Consider the following 17,250-nt stretch of genomic DNA (forward strand, 5'->3'; position numbering starts at 1 on the left):
GTTAACCCCTACCTCTTCCCTGAAAAGCTTTCTCTGTACAAAATACAGGTGCTTCCCAGAATGAGCCATCCCTGTGTTCTCCTTTTTTTCCCCAGGTATTTCAAGTACATTAAATATAAGCATTTCAGCTTCAGAAAGTCTCAAATTCTTATTTCACCAACGAGCAAGTTTACCTGGTGTATTTATTAATGCAGCCATTTCACTTTGAGAATTGGTACAACACAGCTCCTATTTTTGAGAAATGCCATTATGGTCAGTGTGTTTTCTGCACAGTCTATAAATACCCATATTCTCAACTAATGTCACCCTATTAACAAGCAGATTTTCACCAATCTAAGTCCTTGTTCCATGAGGTAGCAGTTAGCAGACAATTATGAAGCAGAAGAGGTTTGTAGAGGGGAAATTTCCCCTCCTCCAAGTGTTCTGAGAGCCAGCTGTCCCTGCCATACCTCTTCCACAGCCTTCAAGACGTTGAAGCTGTCCTGTTCTGAACCTGAGACTCTATGAGTTCATTTCCTGTGTCGCAGGCTGGCTCGGGAACCACAATTCCTGTGACAGGGAGTTTCCAGATGTCACCATGCCAGCACCACAGCTCATGGCTCACAGATGGGCACTGGCAACCAGTGTTGCCAAGCTGACAAGAACCAACCCACCAAAGACAGCTGTGGGGTGAGAGAGCTGGGAAAGACTGCAAAGGATGGGAAAAACCAACCTCTTCAGACCCTCAGAAGCAGATTTTCCTTTGCTTTTAAGCTAAAGTTACTTCTTCTGGCACAGAGAACAAACAACAGCAGACCATTTCCAGAAATCATTTGCAGGGCTTCGACTACAGAAATCAATGGTAGTGCTTTAACTACGAAGTCTTTTCAAAGTCAAAATTTACAATAGATATAATCAGACTATGGATAGAAGCAACAACAAGGAGCTCTGACTTCTCTTCCAGAAGTTTGGTATGATTCTAAAGTTTTAATTAAAAAAAAAAAAAGAAAAAAAAGCATATCTATGTAGGGAAAATGGAAGAAAATGTATTAAAGTCTGAAAAAGCTTCAAATATTCTGAGTTTTGGAATGAGATACAGCTAGAATCAGAAATTATTGGAACCATTCTACTTCAAGAAAAAATGTGCATAGTTCTGGAAAGTAGGTGTATACCTCAGCAGAGTTTAAGAGCCCAGAAAGCTGTTAAAAAACCCCAAACATTGCTTACAACTGCCACACTGTCATTGCACTAAATCTTATTTACACAACTTACTGACTTTCATTACCATATGAAAGACTTTCAAGTTTTTGTAATTGCAAATATTCTGATCCAAAATAGCTCTAATGTGCTTACACAGGATAGGAAGAAATTAAAATACGGCTCTTTCTGGCTGTAAGAAGAGTTACTTGCATTGACAGTTCCACAGGTTTTTTACTTCATTATGCTGTGGGACTAACATTGAAATTATTACAGTTGTAAAGGGACACAAAAGCAACACTTTAAGCTACAGCTCCAGCGATACCTACCAGCACCCCGGCTATATAAATGTTACGTAAGAGCTTAACAAACCACTCCACCATCTTCTTAGAATCAGACTATCTGTTTTCTGTCCAAATTTAAAAGCTGTGTTTGAACACAGTAACATAGTCATAAGAATTGTTACTAATATTAGCATTTTTCTTCCAATTTTAATAGGAACGCTAATATAATCTCCCTCTACAGTACATTAAATAAGGCAAAGAATCAGTGAGACCGTCAGGGCACATCAGGCAGGTACACACTGGCAGTCACACCTATTTGATAAACACAGAGCATTTTTGCACTTGGCTACAGAAAACACAGCAAAGCACTTTTACACTATCAATCCAGAATAATTTTCTTCGAAAAGTAAACATGGGAGTTGTTTGGTCCCCCCCCCCCCCCCCGCTTCATTTCCCAAGCTTGAGTGGGTTTAAACGCTCCCATTCGCTGAGCCGTGCTCTGAAGGTCAAATGATAAACCTCGTACAGTACTTTTATCACAGCGTATCTACCCCAAGAGCCGGATCTCGAGTCGGGGCGGGGGGGAAGTTTGCTTCCTCACCAGGCTCTTCAGCTCAGGCAGAGTCCGGTGCTAAACTCTCCGGCATTTCTACCCAGCTGAAAAGTCTCTCACAATCCCAGGAGCCCACTTACATTACAAAGTAGCATTGCAGTATAAATAACGCAGAGTTAAATCTCCATCCCCGCGCTTTCTGAAGGCACGGCCAGGTTCCAAAGCGACCCAACAGGACGCAGCTCTGGCCACTCACCAGCCGCAAATTGGGGCAAATGGGCAGGAAGGAGGCGGCAGCCCAGTCTCGATCCAGGTATCCCCCGGCTCCGAGCCCGCTGTCTCCGCAGCCGGAGCCGCTGCTCCGCTCACCCCAACACTGGCCCCGAGCGGGGAGCGCCGGCAGCCGGGGCCGCCCCTCCCCGCGGCAGGTCCGGGTTCTGGCAGAGCCTGGCGGCTCCTCCCTGCTCCTGCGGCTGCCGCGGGAGCCCCGGGCCGCTCCTCGCCCTCGCTCCCGGCCCCCACGGATCCGGTTCGGACGCGGGGCCGAGCCGAGCGCTGCCGCCACACCTGCCCGCGCCCACGGGGACTGCGCGCCCCGCGGGCTCCTCGCCAGCCTCTCCACATGGAGAACACGAGTGGCACTGCCTTGGCACCGGCTGCTGCAAAGGGAAAGAGCCGAGGAAGGCGGAAGACTGAAAAGAGCTCCGGGGCTCATTTGGAGTGCCTTTCAATCTCACTTCAGCCCTCATTAGCTCCTAGCAAGGGCTTTTTTCCCCCAAGCACCAAGCTCTTACTTCATCCTTTAGTTGTCAGGCCAAATATTGGTGTGTGGCTACAAATCTCCAACAGGTCTCCAGCAACAGAATACCTACTGGGATTTAAGGGCCTTCACCCCACCAGATTTTACGATATTTGTACCTAAAAAAGCTTCACCCATAGAGGAGTAATTGCAGTTCATCTCCACGTATATCTCAGATCACCATTCTTTATAAGACTTTATAAATACAAAAATAATTATTACAGACTATTACTGCAAAAAACTGAAAATTTCATGGTTCACAACTCAAAATGAAAAAATAGAGATTACCAAAGTCTGGAGATAGTTAACTCAGCTCTAGGTAATAACGTGGAGAACATGGTACTCGCTCACTTAGCAGAGGTGTTCTATGAGGAGCTTAAATCCTACCAGAGGAAGTGCTACAAACAGGTCTCAGTCTGTGGTTTACTAGAATATTACGTTCAAACTAACTACAAAAGCCCATAGGCTCACAAGCCTTGTGTTTTGGGAGCTGACTCCTGGTTTTTCCTCAGCTCTGGGTATCTCAGATACAAAACTCAGAACTGGTATCTTCCTGGGGCAGATCTTGTGAATCAGTCTCTGTAAATCCAAAGTAGATCACAATTCACAGGCATCTGACTGGCTTTCAGAAGTGCTCTCCTTACTCTCTATTGAAATATGGGAGTTCTGATTTCAGGGTCAAGTTGAACTAGTTGGAGCAAAATTAATTGCTCATCTATAAACACCTTTACTCTTTGTAAAGCAAAAGATTTAACCAAAGGAAAGACTGAAGCGCAATTTCCCTTAGTGTGACCTTAGAATTATGCATTCCAATTGTGATACAAGTCAGCTTGTATCACACAAGGTAGCTTTTCCTGCTAATTGGATCTGGTCTTTAACAGGTGGTGAAAAACCGTGCTGCTTCCCCACTTCTAAGGGGAAACTTTTTTTGTTGAACCTGTCTTACTTGACTTTCTCACTGAGCTTAAACTGGGAAATTTCACTAGCATCAGCTGCCATCTCCACCTCCCCCACAACATCAGTATCCCATCTAGAACATAATTTTTCTAACATTAATGGATTCTCTAACAGAAAACTTGCTTTCTATCCAAGATAGAACCATTCAGCATTAATGACCGAGGACAGATTTTATGTCAGAAATGTATTTTGCTCAAATCTATTTATTAAGCAAATCAGCACTACTACAAAGCAGGTAACTCAACCATAATTCAAAATGAAAGTAGGATGGCAATACAGTATTCACTTTCTGAATATCTGAAACACATAATATAGCCTGGAAGCACCAGAAGAATAATCTCAAAGTTACTTTTCCAAAGTCACACAACTCCATGTATTTTTGAAAAACATATCTACTAATAAAAGTATTTCTGAAATGTGTCAGTATTATTGTGTATCAGTTCACTGCAGATACTGTGTCCCTTGTATTTGCTAATCACCTCAAAGAAATGACAAAAGGCACATAATATTTGCTCACCGCTTTTATATCGAGGAGGAAAGGGACCATATAAATCTAAAGGATTACAGTCTATTAAGACTCTTTAAGATTATATGTACTGCAGAAAATAGTGTTAGTTTCTAAGCACATAAATTTAATGCAGATACTTTGTTCCCAAGGGTGACTGTAAAACAAATGTATAATGTATGTTCAGTGATATGCTTAATAAAAGTATTTGTCCAAATGGGATTTAAATAGTGTATCATATATTAGAATTACAGCCTTGTAGTAGATTATTGCCCTTACAGTACCTGAAAACCAAACTCAACACTAAGTGCTGAAAAACCTTTTCCCCATGTTACACTTAGGCCCTGCAGAGCCTTGGTTGCCCTGGGTCCCCCCAACATATTCCTGGTTTGGACATTTCCATCATCCACCCTTTAACATCCCCTTCTGCACCACTTCTAATGTTGCTACTTACCCACCATTCATCTCCAGCAATAGCAGACAAATGCTGACTTCTTTATTTGCAAGTGATTAAAAAATACAACTAAGCCCTACAGCATATGGAATGCAGGATCCTGTGAAAAAGAACAGAAGAACTTAGAGTGATTCAAGGCAGAGTGTCAGATTTGATCTGTGGAAGCCTCGAGAGGATAAATAAGTTTATCCTATAAACTGTGCTATTCACTGCCTGGAAATGCATCTATGCAGGGAATCTGGAGGACATCTGCACTACTAATTCAGCCTTGGTTTAATTCAAAATGATCCTCAATGTATCAGGAAGTTCTGTCCATAGGTATACAGATCTGCCAATACATTTTACAAGTACTTTGATTGTTCAGGCAAAGAAAAACTCTTTAACTTAGAGAAAGCATCTCCTATGATAACTATTTTTCTATCGTAAGTCGTGTTTTTTTAATTGAGATTTTAATATAACATTTTTCACAGTATACTTCATGAATAAAATCAAGTAGTAGTAAAAAGACTAATACAGTTCCCAGATTTATGTATACAATACTTCAGAAAAAGATTATGAAGATAACCATGGTAGAGACTCAAAGGAGCTGTAGTCTGTGCAAGAAAATGAGCCTAAAAAACTGAAGCTTGTATTTACAAAGCAGGACAGAGTGTTGTAATGCATGAAGTTTTCTCTCTTCAAACAAGATACAAAGAGCTGCAGTACTTGGCCATGACCCTTCCATAGCCTCTCCTAGACTGAAGACATCAGGCAATGCCACTGAGTGCCAGCCACTTCTCTGACCTCTGTCGGCCCATGATCAAGAGCCATGACTAAGCTGCTACCCTTCTACCACAGGAAGTGCAGCTACACCTTGAACCTTTTCCTGGCTGGATGCCCTCACCTGCCTTTCTGAGCTTAATATGACATTAATTACAGGTTCTTCTTGTCACAGTGTCACTCTTCCAAAGAGAGATCCAGAAGACGCTGAAAGACTTTGAACATTGCATGTTAATAAGAGAGCCAGCGGAAGTCTTGGGTGTTCTGGGGACAAATGGGTGATGAAGGACTCAGCAAGTGCTCAGGAAAAAAGCACAGAGGCTTCCAAAATCTTTAAAAGCCAGACAGAGGGCACAAGAGGTGCTGTAGAAATTCTGATGAATTGCTAATGAACTGGGGAGAATAAGGGTATACAGAATAAAAGAACCAATTAGAGGTTAAAATAACAAAATGAGTTCTGCACATGGCACATGTACTCTGCACATATTTTATTACAGCTACATTGAATTTTTATTACTATTCCTATCCACCTCCAGAATTTCCTGGCTGGTGGGTTTTTTTATTTCTTGGATGCAAAAATCTCTGTTGCCTTTTAGATGCCATAGCACAGTACTCACAGTAGGCAATTTACCAAATGCCTTTTAAAATAAACAACATAGCAGGAAAAATATTGGTTGGTAGGAACCAACCATTCATTTACTACTTTTCATACTGAAGTATATTTTTGTGCAACACTTGAGATAATACGAATGTAGCAGAACCTTACTCAGAGGCACACAGGGCACAGACCAGGAACTTCCAGCTTCTAGCAGCACTTAGGACATGCCAGCACCGCACTGAGAATTGGGCTGAGTCAGCTTGATCCATCAGAGATTACAAGGTCTAGACTGCCACTGATCCTCACACCTGACAACCTGCAGAGATCCAAGAGCCTACACGGTGTTCCCAAGTGTTCTTGGGTCCAGAAATATGAGGCACAGACACAAAGTGACTTGAGACTGCAGCCATGCCAATGCGAGCTGTCTGCTCCTAAGCATAAACTGAACCTGAAAAGAGAATGCCTGTGTCCATAAGGAAATGAAGTCAGAAACTCTCAAAATTGGCATTTGGAAGCCTCTGAACATTGGAGTTAATTGGCAACCTCTGTTATCTATCCAAAGAAGAAACAAAATATTGCAAAATATAAAAACAAAAGTAGCCAGCAATGAAAATCTGGCACTTAATCTGTAGATTTATTTTTTTGAGATACAGGATGAAGAAAATGCAGTGATTGAAATTCAAGGTATTAAAATCTGCATCCTCTTGCACTGATATTCTTCTATACAGTTTTTTCTTCCCCTTGAAGGGTACAAGACAGACCTTCTTATAATTACAGGTCATACTATAAGCAAAACTGATTCAGTATCATCATATACTTATGGCAGAAGCCTTAAGTGCACTTACAGACTCTACTTACAGACTGTTGCCTCCACAAAGATGAAATATTGTCTGATCAATAGAGGACATGAAGTACATTGTCCTTCTCCAGCTTCCACTCATCCAGACTTTATAATGAAATCTTTCATAACTGATAACCTGGAGAAAGGCTGAGAATTAAGTGAGTTTACAGGCTGAGAAATCTTTAAACCTTGCAAAGCAGTCTTTCTCCAGCACTAGTGACAGGGGAAAAGTTCAGACATGCTCACTGTTCATGCTCTATTCCTTGGTTGTTTTTTGGGCTTTGGTTTGTTTGTTTGTTTTGGCTATTTGGGGTTAAGATATGCAAAAGACATCTTGCTTGGATTTGGGAAATTTAAACTCCACACACTACATTCAATAAACCAGATACCAATTTATTCTTTTTAATATGCTGGAAACTGGACATTTAAGGTCACATCAGCTTAAATAAAACTGAAAGTCAAAGCACGGAAATAAATTTCTGGGGCAAAGAGGGTCTTTCATTATTCACAAAGTGCCTAGAACAATGTCCTCTCAGTCCCTAGTGTAATGAAAAAGTTAGTTCAGTATGAATCTGCAAACAAATACTGTGGAAACTCAAGGCACCAGGAATATTTCTCTATCTGCTCTGGGGTGCTCTGACCCCCTTGGGGAGCACTGACTTCGACCCTCATTCATGGAGAAAGTTTCCTAGACTTCAAGACAAACTAGAATCCACAAAAGTGTGAAATAGATTATAGAGAGTAGTGTAGGTGTATCACTTGGTGAGAAATTTAGGTTTTGGGATTTTTAGTATGTTGTGGATGGAAGCAAGATGGAGGGCACAGGGTGTCTCCTGCGTTTCTTCTTCATGCTTCTTCCTTCTTCTTCTGATTTTGGGTGGCATTTTCTAATTGGGCACAAAAGTCTGCATTGCGCCTCTTTGGGATCAGTTATTGGGTTAAAAGGGAAAATAATCTAGGTGTCAGTTCTTAATTGGATAGTTTAGTCTTAAAAGACCTTGTAAAAAGAGATAGTTGGCCATTTTGTGCCTTCTAATGAAAAGCTGCTGAACTCACAGTAATGAAACTGTTTTACTGATAAGAAATAATAAACACTTGAGTCCGAATATGAACTACCGTCTCAAGTGCCTTCAATCCAGACCCAGAGAAACTGACAACTGGGACCCCCACAAAACAGAGCCTGATTCTAAACTATTTCCTTTATTGATTTTTGGCCTTTATTAATTGTTTAAAAAAGCTCTCAAAGTATGATAATGACATTTTACAGCCTTGCCTCTTTTCCCAACTGAAACAAGTTACTGTCAGCATTTCCCTAACCTTTTTTCATTGAGATTCTGAGATTTTAAATGTGAAGGCTGAGTTTTATGACATATAAGACTGTCTTGTTTTATCTACTTACAGCACAGAAATACTAATATAGATTTAATGACTTTTTTTTTTTTTTGGTGGATATCTAACAGACATGAACCTTTTATTTTCCATGTTTCAAAACGACATGTACTCTGAACTGAAATGCATATCTGAGGTTCCACAGTAACTCAAGTCCCACATCACACAAAAAGCCTTGAAAAGCTATTAAGATTTAAAATTCCCCACACTGGATGAAACTATTTATATTACTAAAAAAAACCCTGAAAGTTGTGTATTAACCATGAAAACCAGAAGAAAACATTAGATTTAATACTCTGCAAAAAAGCTTTAATATGGAAAATTTATAAGACAGTTTTATTAGCATCTCAAATAGTTTTCAAATACTAAAACAAAGAAAACTTGTTAAAAAACCAAATAAATCTGGAAGCAGAATTGAGTATCTATATTTTTGATTTATCTACAGCTTGCAATATTTTGAAGGAACTTTTAATAGCTTGTCTTCAGCTGTAAAAGTTTCATTCTCTAAACAGACTGCTCCGATAATAACTTACATTAAAATGCAGCTGCATAAACATGTTTACACATGGTTATATTTTCTCATTCACATTCCTTTCTCACAGGTGTACCTTTTCCACTATGAAGTAAGTAAACTTAAATGTATCTTATGTATGTGCACACATGTATAATGTCACTTGTAAAATAGTCCAGACTGACTGGGGGGAAAACTAACAGAATGCTTTGTCTGAGTATAAAATAAACAAGTGACATAAAAAGCAGTAATTCTACCACTTGTACAACACCAGCACTGAAATTACAACCACTAGCCTGATGGCAGTGAAAGCGACTATTGCAGTGTAATTTTTTTTCCAAGACAGGAGAAATGTATTTTACTAATACTGTTTTAATAACCACCACATTAACTTGTCTGTAATCAAAGAAGTAATAAAAAACTGTATTTCTCCCATCATTTGGAGAAATTCATATAGCAACAGTCCAGAAACTACAAGTACCACTATTTCCATTTCAGTTAGGGAGGTAAAGGAAATGTCACTTTTTTCAGATTCATATTCTTAGTTCAGGAAAGTCTTGCAATGTATGGGATTCTTTCAAAAGATATAAATTATTTTTAAGATAGGGACAACTATTTTGAAATTAATTTAGGGAAACTAAAAAGGTAAAATCCATATTTAACACAACTGCATAAGTATTGCTATATAATGCTTATGCAATATTAACAGCTGTGGGCAAAATAAATTTTATGTTGCAGATATCAGAAAACTATTCATTTTGCTATTCATTCACTTAGCTAAGTAGAAGGTTCTTGCTATTCATTTAAGAGTAAACTGGGTAACAATGGCAATTCTGAAACATTTCTAAAACATTTCTTGTACCTATTGCACATTCAGCATATTGCCTTCAGCTTAGCCTAGCTCCCTTGGCTTAGTAAAACTAACGGGAGAGGAAATCCCTACCAGCTTTTTTGTTCTAAAGATTTTCAAAATTAGCTGCCTAAACCTTCAAACAATACATGAAAGACCTCCCCCTCCTTTTGTGCTCAACCAACATCACACCTTCACCTTTCTTCACCAGGAAAGTGGAATAAGCACCAGAGCTAATATTTTTTTTCCCCCAGAAAAAAAGAGAGATCTAAGTGTTTGGAATAAACAAGAATTGCTAGAGCCCAGAGAGGACCTTTTATTTGAAGTGAGCTTTATTGACACACTAACAAAGGCCTGACAGACAAGGCAGGAGAAAATGGTATTTGAGCACAACCTCAATGTTTGTTCACCAGGCTGCTTGCCTGCCACAGGCTTACCCAAACACAGCCCCTGCAATGTGAAGTCAATCTTTTCTGGCTGTCTCTTAGCAAACAGATGTGAGCCTGGGAATTCTTCATACATTCAGATAAATCAAGAACCAGACTGTTCAGAGCCTCGGCCTCTGTGGCTTTAGAAGGAGATGTCAGATTTCTGCAGAAGCCTCTGATTTCACACTACTTAGACTAAAATACAGTTATTGACAATCATGCAAGTCACATAATTTCCAAAACTCTTCACCAAGTTTGATATGCTTCCATTTCACCTGCTATCTATGGGAAAAACCACGAGACAAGTCTAAACTACAAAACACCTACATAACATTCCCCTATGGATTTTTCTATGCTATCTCTATTCCTTTTGTATTATGCCCAAGGGTTGTGAGGTATCTTCTCAAAAAACTGATCTGGTGTTTTCTACTGTGCACAGGTTCCCTGGAGCCACGCAGTTCTGACTGTACAGCACAAAACTTGTGCTGTCAGTACAAAACTGCAGTTGCAAACCTTCCTGATCAATGCTTGACTCAAAAAATCTTTTCTAAAAGCACATGGCACAGAAACATTTCATTACAGTTGTAATACAAACCCAGATAAATTGCTTTTCTGCATGAGGTCCATTTATCAGACCAGATTTTTATGCAGAAGATGACCCAGTATTGACCAAAATATCTAAGGTGAGGTACTTGAGTGCTTTTCAAGCTTAAGGGTACCTCTTGAGATTTACATTCAATAAATACAGCTGGATACCTACTTAAAGATGGAATTCAAGAGAAGACTTTGACTAGATTACTTTATATATTCTGTGATGTATGTAGAAATTCAGACAATACTGATTTTACCATTTTATCAAATTCCTATACAGGCTACACATGCTCAGTTTCTAGGAATTTCATTGTAATAGGATTTGGTTCTCTACTGGTTGTATGAGCTCTAGTATCAGGTTAACTCTCTTCACACAAGAATTAAGGTATCTAAGGAGGATCAGCTGCTGAAATGTATTTAGGAGTACAGTATGTTTCCATACCCCAGGATTTGAGGATCAGGACTCAAAAGCAGCAAGACTGATAGCAGTCTGCAAAGGAAACCAGGCTATGAGAATTGAAAGAACACTACTCAGTGTTGGTCATTAGAGACTACAACTATGTAGTTGTTTGGTTTTTTTTTAATATCCTGGCAAAGAGGAGTGCCTGGCTATATGCCAGCAGTACCAGAGCTGTACAAAGTTAACACCAACAAAGCACCTCCATATCAGACATTGAGACGAGGAAACAGCAGCTATTGAAGATTCCTGGCAGCCCTAGGCAGCAGCAGCTGCACAGCCGTTCCATGCCTCCAAGGGAAGTTTGGTCCCTTTGCAATTCTCTCCCTTCCAGCTCCCTCAATTGCACCATGTACTTGTTCCAGGGCATGGGCACTGGCAATTTTAATAAACCTGAGAAATCTGTTTACTACCAAGCCATTGAACCTTTATAGCAAGTATTCAGATATTAAAACCTGAATATTCTTTTTATTCTTTTTATAATTTTAAATCTTACTTCACAGAACAGCCTTGTTTAGTCTACAGATTTAACAATCACCAGCAGATAAAATTTTAAAGAGCAATGCATACAAAATATACTGACCTTCCCAGCAAGAGCTCACAGCCCAGCTATAAAAAAAAAAAAAATACCAGCCTCAGAAAGGTTGCTCCATTTGTCAGAAGATATTAATCTTTGCATATGCCCTTTCCAAAACAAGTGAAGTATAAATCCACCAGCAAAAAAAAAAAATCTTTCTCAAAGAGTTTGCTTTAGAAACAAAGCCAAAAATAATCTAACCTTGAGGGAATCATCCCTTTGGGATTTGCATGACTTGTTCATACTCATATGACACATCCATGTTTTTCCTCACAATGGACAAAAAAAAGCTATCACATGGATCTGGTCACAGTACTCAAAGGCACACAGAGTTATTGCTAGGCATTAGTAGAGACTGTAATACCAGCCAGCATTCCTTCCACCTTTCCAGTACAGCTGAGTGTCAGCTGCCAGGCAGGACCAACAATTTGTGCACACTGAGTAACCCTGAGCTCCTTGGTTACTGGCACATTATAAACCAGGGGTGAGAGCGAACTGCTCACATATATCAAGGGGAAGGGGGCTGGGAAGAAGGGAGAGAAAGAAACCTGGAATGCTTATCCAGGGTCAGAGGACAAAGAATTTCAGAGCTAGGTGGCAGTTTTAAGAGGGAAGTGCCTATCACACAAACATGTGCTCCATCATGTTCACCCACACACTTCTTCTTCAGAGATTAGTTTTAATCCAAATAAATTTTCTAAATTCAACTCCCCACATACTTGCACAAGCTTGTTTGCTGGCATAAGGATGGTTGCTACAGCAGGCAAGGATAACCAGATGGGGGCGATGCATTTCTTTCAGTGGTACTGATGATTTAGGTTCGCTTAGGAGAGCCCGGGCATATAATGTGTATATTAGAGTACAAACTGCAAAAGCAATAGCCTTTACAGGACTAAAGAGAAAATTTTTAAAAATGCTTAAGAAAAAGCATGCAGTACATAGAATATATCTAAAAGGCAGAAATGCAAATCATAGGGATAAGCATGATGCACAATCTCTGCCTCTAATTTTTCTGTACAAAAACTTATTGCTGAACTAGTTTTGAATTCTCACAAAATAACAAAGCAGAAACAAAGAGCTGTGTTCAAACACTGACAAACTACAATTCCAGTTCCCTACATACAGGACTTTCTTTCATTAGGACAAGATGGAAAACAAGTCAGTGATTAGCATTTGAATTCAATACTAAAACATAGTGGGGTACAATTGGTAAAGGCACTGATGGGCATTTTCCCAGGTTCCTTGTTGAATGACTTTTTCTTTCAGAAAAAAAAAGTCGACAGTTCAACAACATCATCCTTTGCTATGACTTTCCTCTCAAGTACTGCAGTACTAAGCTCCTTGAATGGCCACTGTAAACACTAAGCAAGGAACATCGATGCTCTTCAGATTATCAGAGTATGACTGAGTGCAGTCAGGCTTCTTGTGCACAGAACGCACCAAACTCCATAGCCATCAGGAGCTAGTTTTCAGGTAAACATGTGAGTGACAGCAGATAAAGCTGTATTCCATTAAAATGGCAGCAGTGAAACCTTCAGAAGGAGGTAATTCAAAGAAAACTCTGCTGCACATTACTGATTTTGCACAGTACTTCACAAAAGCCTCATGAATGCAAAAATAAAATAACAGGTTCTGTTTTAATTCCTATGCTCACGCCTCCTTATATTTAAAGGTGGAAATAAATATTTCCCTCAGGAAAGGGTGGCTCAGTTCATAATTTCTGAATTAAATCCATTACTATTAGTTGCAGAATGAAATTATTAGTGACAGGTTCACTGAATTACCTCTTTACAGAAGTCATTGGAGCTTCCTAGGAAACTAAAACTGTCACTGTAAATTTAGCTAATAACAACTGAGTTTTTGAAAGCAACTAAATTAGAGATAAACATAATAAAGAACCTGTTTTAATACCCTAATCTCGTCATGCTGTAGTACAATACATTTTCGTTTCTTCACTTTGAAGTTATAAACTGAGAAACAGAAGAGTTTTGACATGCACCACTATTACATCAACATTTTATATCCACAGATGTGGATGTAGAATTTCTGTTGATTTTAAATATGCTTATTTCTCTTTGAACTATAACACATATCAAGAATAATTTTTCTGGCAAGTACAAAAAACATAGCTTTATTAGCACATTTAAAATAAGATTATACAGAGGCTTAAAACAGGATTTAAAAAAGCTTTCGCCATGTACAATTCTATTATGAAATGAATCAATTTTGCAATATTAAGAATCTGAAAAAAACAAAAAGAAACCACATGTACAAAAACCTTACTTTCATTCTATGTTTATTACCACCATTTTGAAGTTTTGCTCAGTTATTGATGAAGCACCTAAGACAGAAATTGTTCAATTCACACTTTATAGGTTACACTTAGTTATGCTTAATCTTCTAAGACAGTTCATAAACTCTGTATACTGTTTTATGTAAAATACATACAGAGTCCTCAAAGTCCAGCCTGTGTTTTCCCCTTCTAAGGAAGTGACCTCACCACCAGATCATAAAGTCCTGTTTCTCTTACTAGTGCTCTCTGTTGCTCTGGTCCCGTAAATTTTGCATTCCTAGGAGTACAAAGGATGCCCTTCATCCCAATCCAGTAAACAGCTGAGGAGTAAAGAGTCCACTACTTGGTAAGAAACCTCAGCTTGAAATCCTTCAGCTGGATTTCAGCATTAAATCGAAGTCTTCCGTTTCTCAGGGTTATCACACAGCTGCCCAGCAATTATATCCCAGCTTTGCAGGGCATGTGCAGACATTGGTGTGGTGCTGGGATACTGGGGTGCTGGCAGGAGAAGCACTGGGCACAGATGTGCTCCCCAGCACACCCAGTTTGCCTGGCTGCTAGGACCACAGAGGGACTGTGTCCTAGGGTGACGTTATGATGCTTGTATCCCCATTCATGTGTTCTGTTAATGTTGGATATTATGTTCTGTACCTTTAAGACCGGCTCTGAAGAGGGAAAGTTTTGTTTTGGTTTTCTTATCAGCCTGGCGGGACACAGAGACTGCAGCTTTTGCTTTTTCTGCTTTTGCTTTTTGCTTTGCCCTCTCTCGCTCTTGCTTGCTTCGCTTCTGCTTGCTTTTGCTCATTAGCTAGTTTAGCTAAACTGTCCAATTTCTTCCTGGACTGTTTCTCCTTTCCTTTTTCTGACCATTTCGAACCTGCTCCGGACTGGGACCTGGGAAACACCAAGATTCTGCATCTTGTGGCCTGCAGCAGCTGCCCCAGCACCGGAGGGACTTTTTTCAGAGCGGTGTCATCTGGTATTGTTCATTTTGTGTGCTGGGGGGTGCTGTGCTTGTTAAATAAACAGGTTCTTTCCACTCCTCTCCGAGGAATCCTTCCCGAACCGGTTGGGGGGAGGGGCTGTGTGGGTTTGCTTACTGGAGGGGCCCTAATTTGGAAATTCTCCTCCAAATTTGCCCTAAACCACGACGAAATCTTGGCTGCCAATGAAGGAGTCCAAGCCGCCTCAGAGGTGATTGGTACAGAAGCGCAACTCCTTCTGGCACCCCGACTACCGGTGCTGGGGTGGATGTTCAAAGGCAAGGTTCCTTCCACTCACCATGCCACCAGTGCCACATGGAGCAAGTGGATTGCTCTTATCACTCAGCGCACCCATGTAGGTAAACTAAATCGCCCTGGGATTTTGGAGGTAATTACAAATTGGCCCGAAGGTGAGAATTTTGGTGTCACAGATGAAGAACAAGAACCAGTGACACGGGCTGAAGAGGCTCCTCCATATAACCAACTGCCCCCAGAGGAAACACGCTATGCTCTTTTCACTGACGGTTCCTGTCGCATCTTAGGGATGAACCGGAAGTGGAAAGCAGCCGTATAGAGCCCCACACGACAGGTTGCACAAGCTACCGAAGGAGAAGGTGGATCAAGTCAACTTGCAGAACTCAAAGCCATTCAACTGGCTCTGGACATTGCAGAAAGAGAGAAATGGCCAAAGCTCTACCTCTACACTGATTCATGGATGGTAGCCAGTGCTCTGTGGGGATGGCTGGAGAGGTGGAAAAAGGCTAACTGGCAGCATAGAGGAAAACCAATTTGGGCTGCTGGTGAGTGGAAAGACATTGCTACCAGGGTAGGGAGGCTACCTGTGAAAGTCCGCCATGTAGATGCCCATGTCCCCAAGAGTAGAGCCAATGAGGAGCACCAAAACAATGAGCAGGTAGACCAGGCAGCAAAGATAGGGGTGTCAAAGATAGACCTAGATTGGGAACACAAGGGAGAATTATTCCTAGCTCGATGGGCCCATGATGCCTCAGGCCATCAGGGCAGAGATGCCACCTATAAGTGGGCACGAGACCGAGGGGTGGATTTAACCATGGACAGTATTTCTCAGGTCATCCATGACTGTGAGACGTGTGCTGCCATCAAGCAGGCCAAGCGAGTGAAGCCCCTATGGTATGGTGGGCAGTGGTCCAAGTACAAGTATGGGGAGGCCTGGCAGATTGACTACATCACACTGCCCCAGACACGCCAAGGCAAGCGCTACGTGCTGACCATGGTGAAAGCCACCACTGGATGGTTGGAAACCTACCCTGTGTCTCATGCTACTGCCCGGAACACCATCCTGGGCCTGGAAAAGCAAATCCTGTGGAGACATGGTACCCCTGAGAGGACTGAACAGCCTTATCAACACCTGGGCTAGCGAACATGGCATTGAGTGGGTGTACCATATCCCCTACCATGCACCAGCTGCAGGCAAAGTGGAGAGGTACAATGGACTACTAAAAACACAGCTAAAAGCTTTGGGTGGGGGATCTTTCAAAAATTGGGAGCAGCATTTAGCAAAGGCCACCTGGTTAGTTAACACCCGAGGTTCCACAAACTGAGCAGGTCCTGCCCAGTCTGAGTCCCTGAATGTAATAGATGGAGATAAAGTCCCAGTGGTACGTGTCAGAGGTTTGTTAGGGAAGACTGTGTGGGTCAATTCTGCCTCGAGTACAGACAAACCCATTCGTGGGGTTGTCTTTGCTCAGGGACCAGGTTGCACATGGTGGATAATGCAAAGAGATGGAACAACACGATGTGTACCACAGGGAGATCTGATTGTGGGGTGAGAATGATATGCAATATCACTGTTCATTGGATGTTACTGCCATTGTCTGTACATTAAACCATACAGACATGAGATAGAAGGAAATGTGTAAGTGTTGAAGGCCTGGGCAAGTGGGAGATGGAGAAGGAGATGTGCAAGTGTCGAAGGTCTGAGCAAGTGATAGATGGAGCTTTGAGTGAGTAAGGTGAAAGGGGTGAAATCCGGCAGCTCTGTAGTATAGGGCATGGATTCAGTGGTCCAGTGTGGGGATGTGATGAGGGCATAATGGGTATTGCTTGTAAATTTTGGGGGAGCAGATGGAAATTTTGTGTGAATAAATGCATGATGTGTGGTAGTATGTTGATGATATGGGGATAAGGGGTGGAATGTCCTAGGGTGACATTATGATGCTTGTATCCCCATTCATGTGTTCTGTTAATGTTGGATATTATGTTCTGT

At 41.0% G+C, this 17,250-nt stretch overlaps 1 protein-coding gene across 2 annotated transcripts in view; it reads right to left on the reverse strand.

The window, feature by feature from the left end:
- Nucleotides 1–17,250, reverse strand: part of DISP1 (dispatched RND transporter family member 1) — a 93,923-nt gene that overhangs the window by 36,958 nt on the left and 39,715 nt on the right. Inside the window, exon 1 of one of the 2 annotated variants that reach the window (XM_036404621.1) lies at nucleotides 2,154–2,179. The exons of the other annotated variant lie outside the window; for it this stretch is intronic. Within the exon in view, the coding sequence (XP_036260514.1) occupies nucleotides 2,154–2,155 (2 nt within the window). The 5' untranslated portion in view covers nucleotides 2,156–2,179. Of the gene's footprint in view, nucleotides 1–2,153; nucleotides 2,180–17,250 lie in introns of those variants that run through there. 2 annotated transcript variants of the gene reach the window in all.

This window comes from Molothrus ater, chromosome 3 (assembly GCF_012460135.2).
Source record: "Molothrus ater isolate BHLD 08-10-18 breed brown headed cowbird chromosome 3, BPBGC_Mater_1.1, whole genome shotgun sequence".
Taxonomy (NCBI): domain Eukaryota; kingdom Metazoa; phylum Chordata; class Aves; order Passeriformes; family Icteridae; genus Molothrus; species Molothrus ater.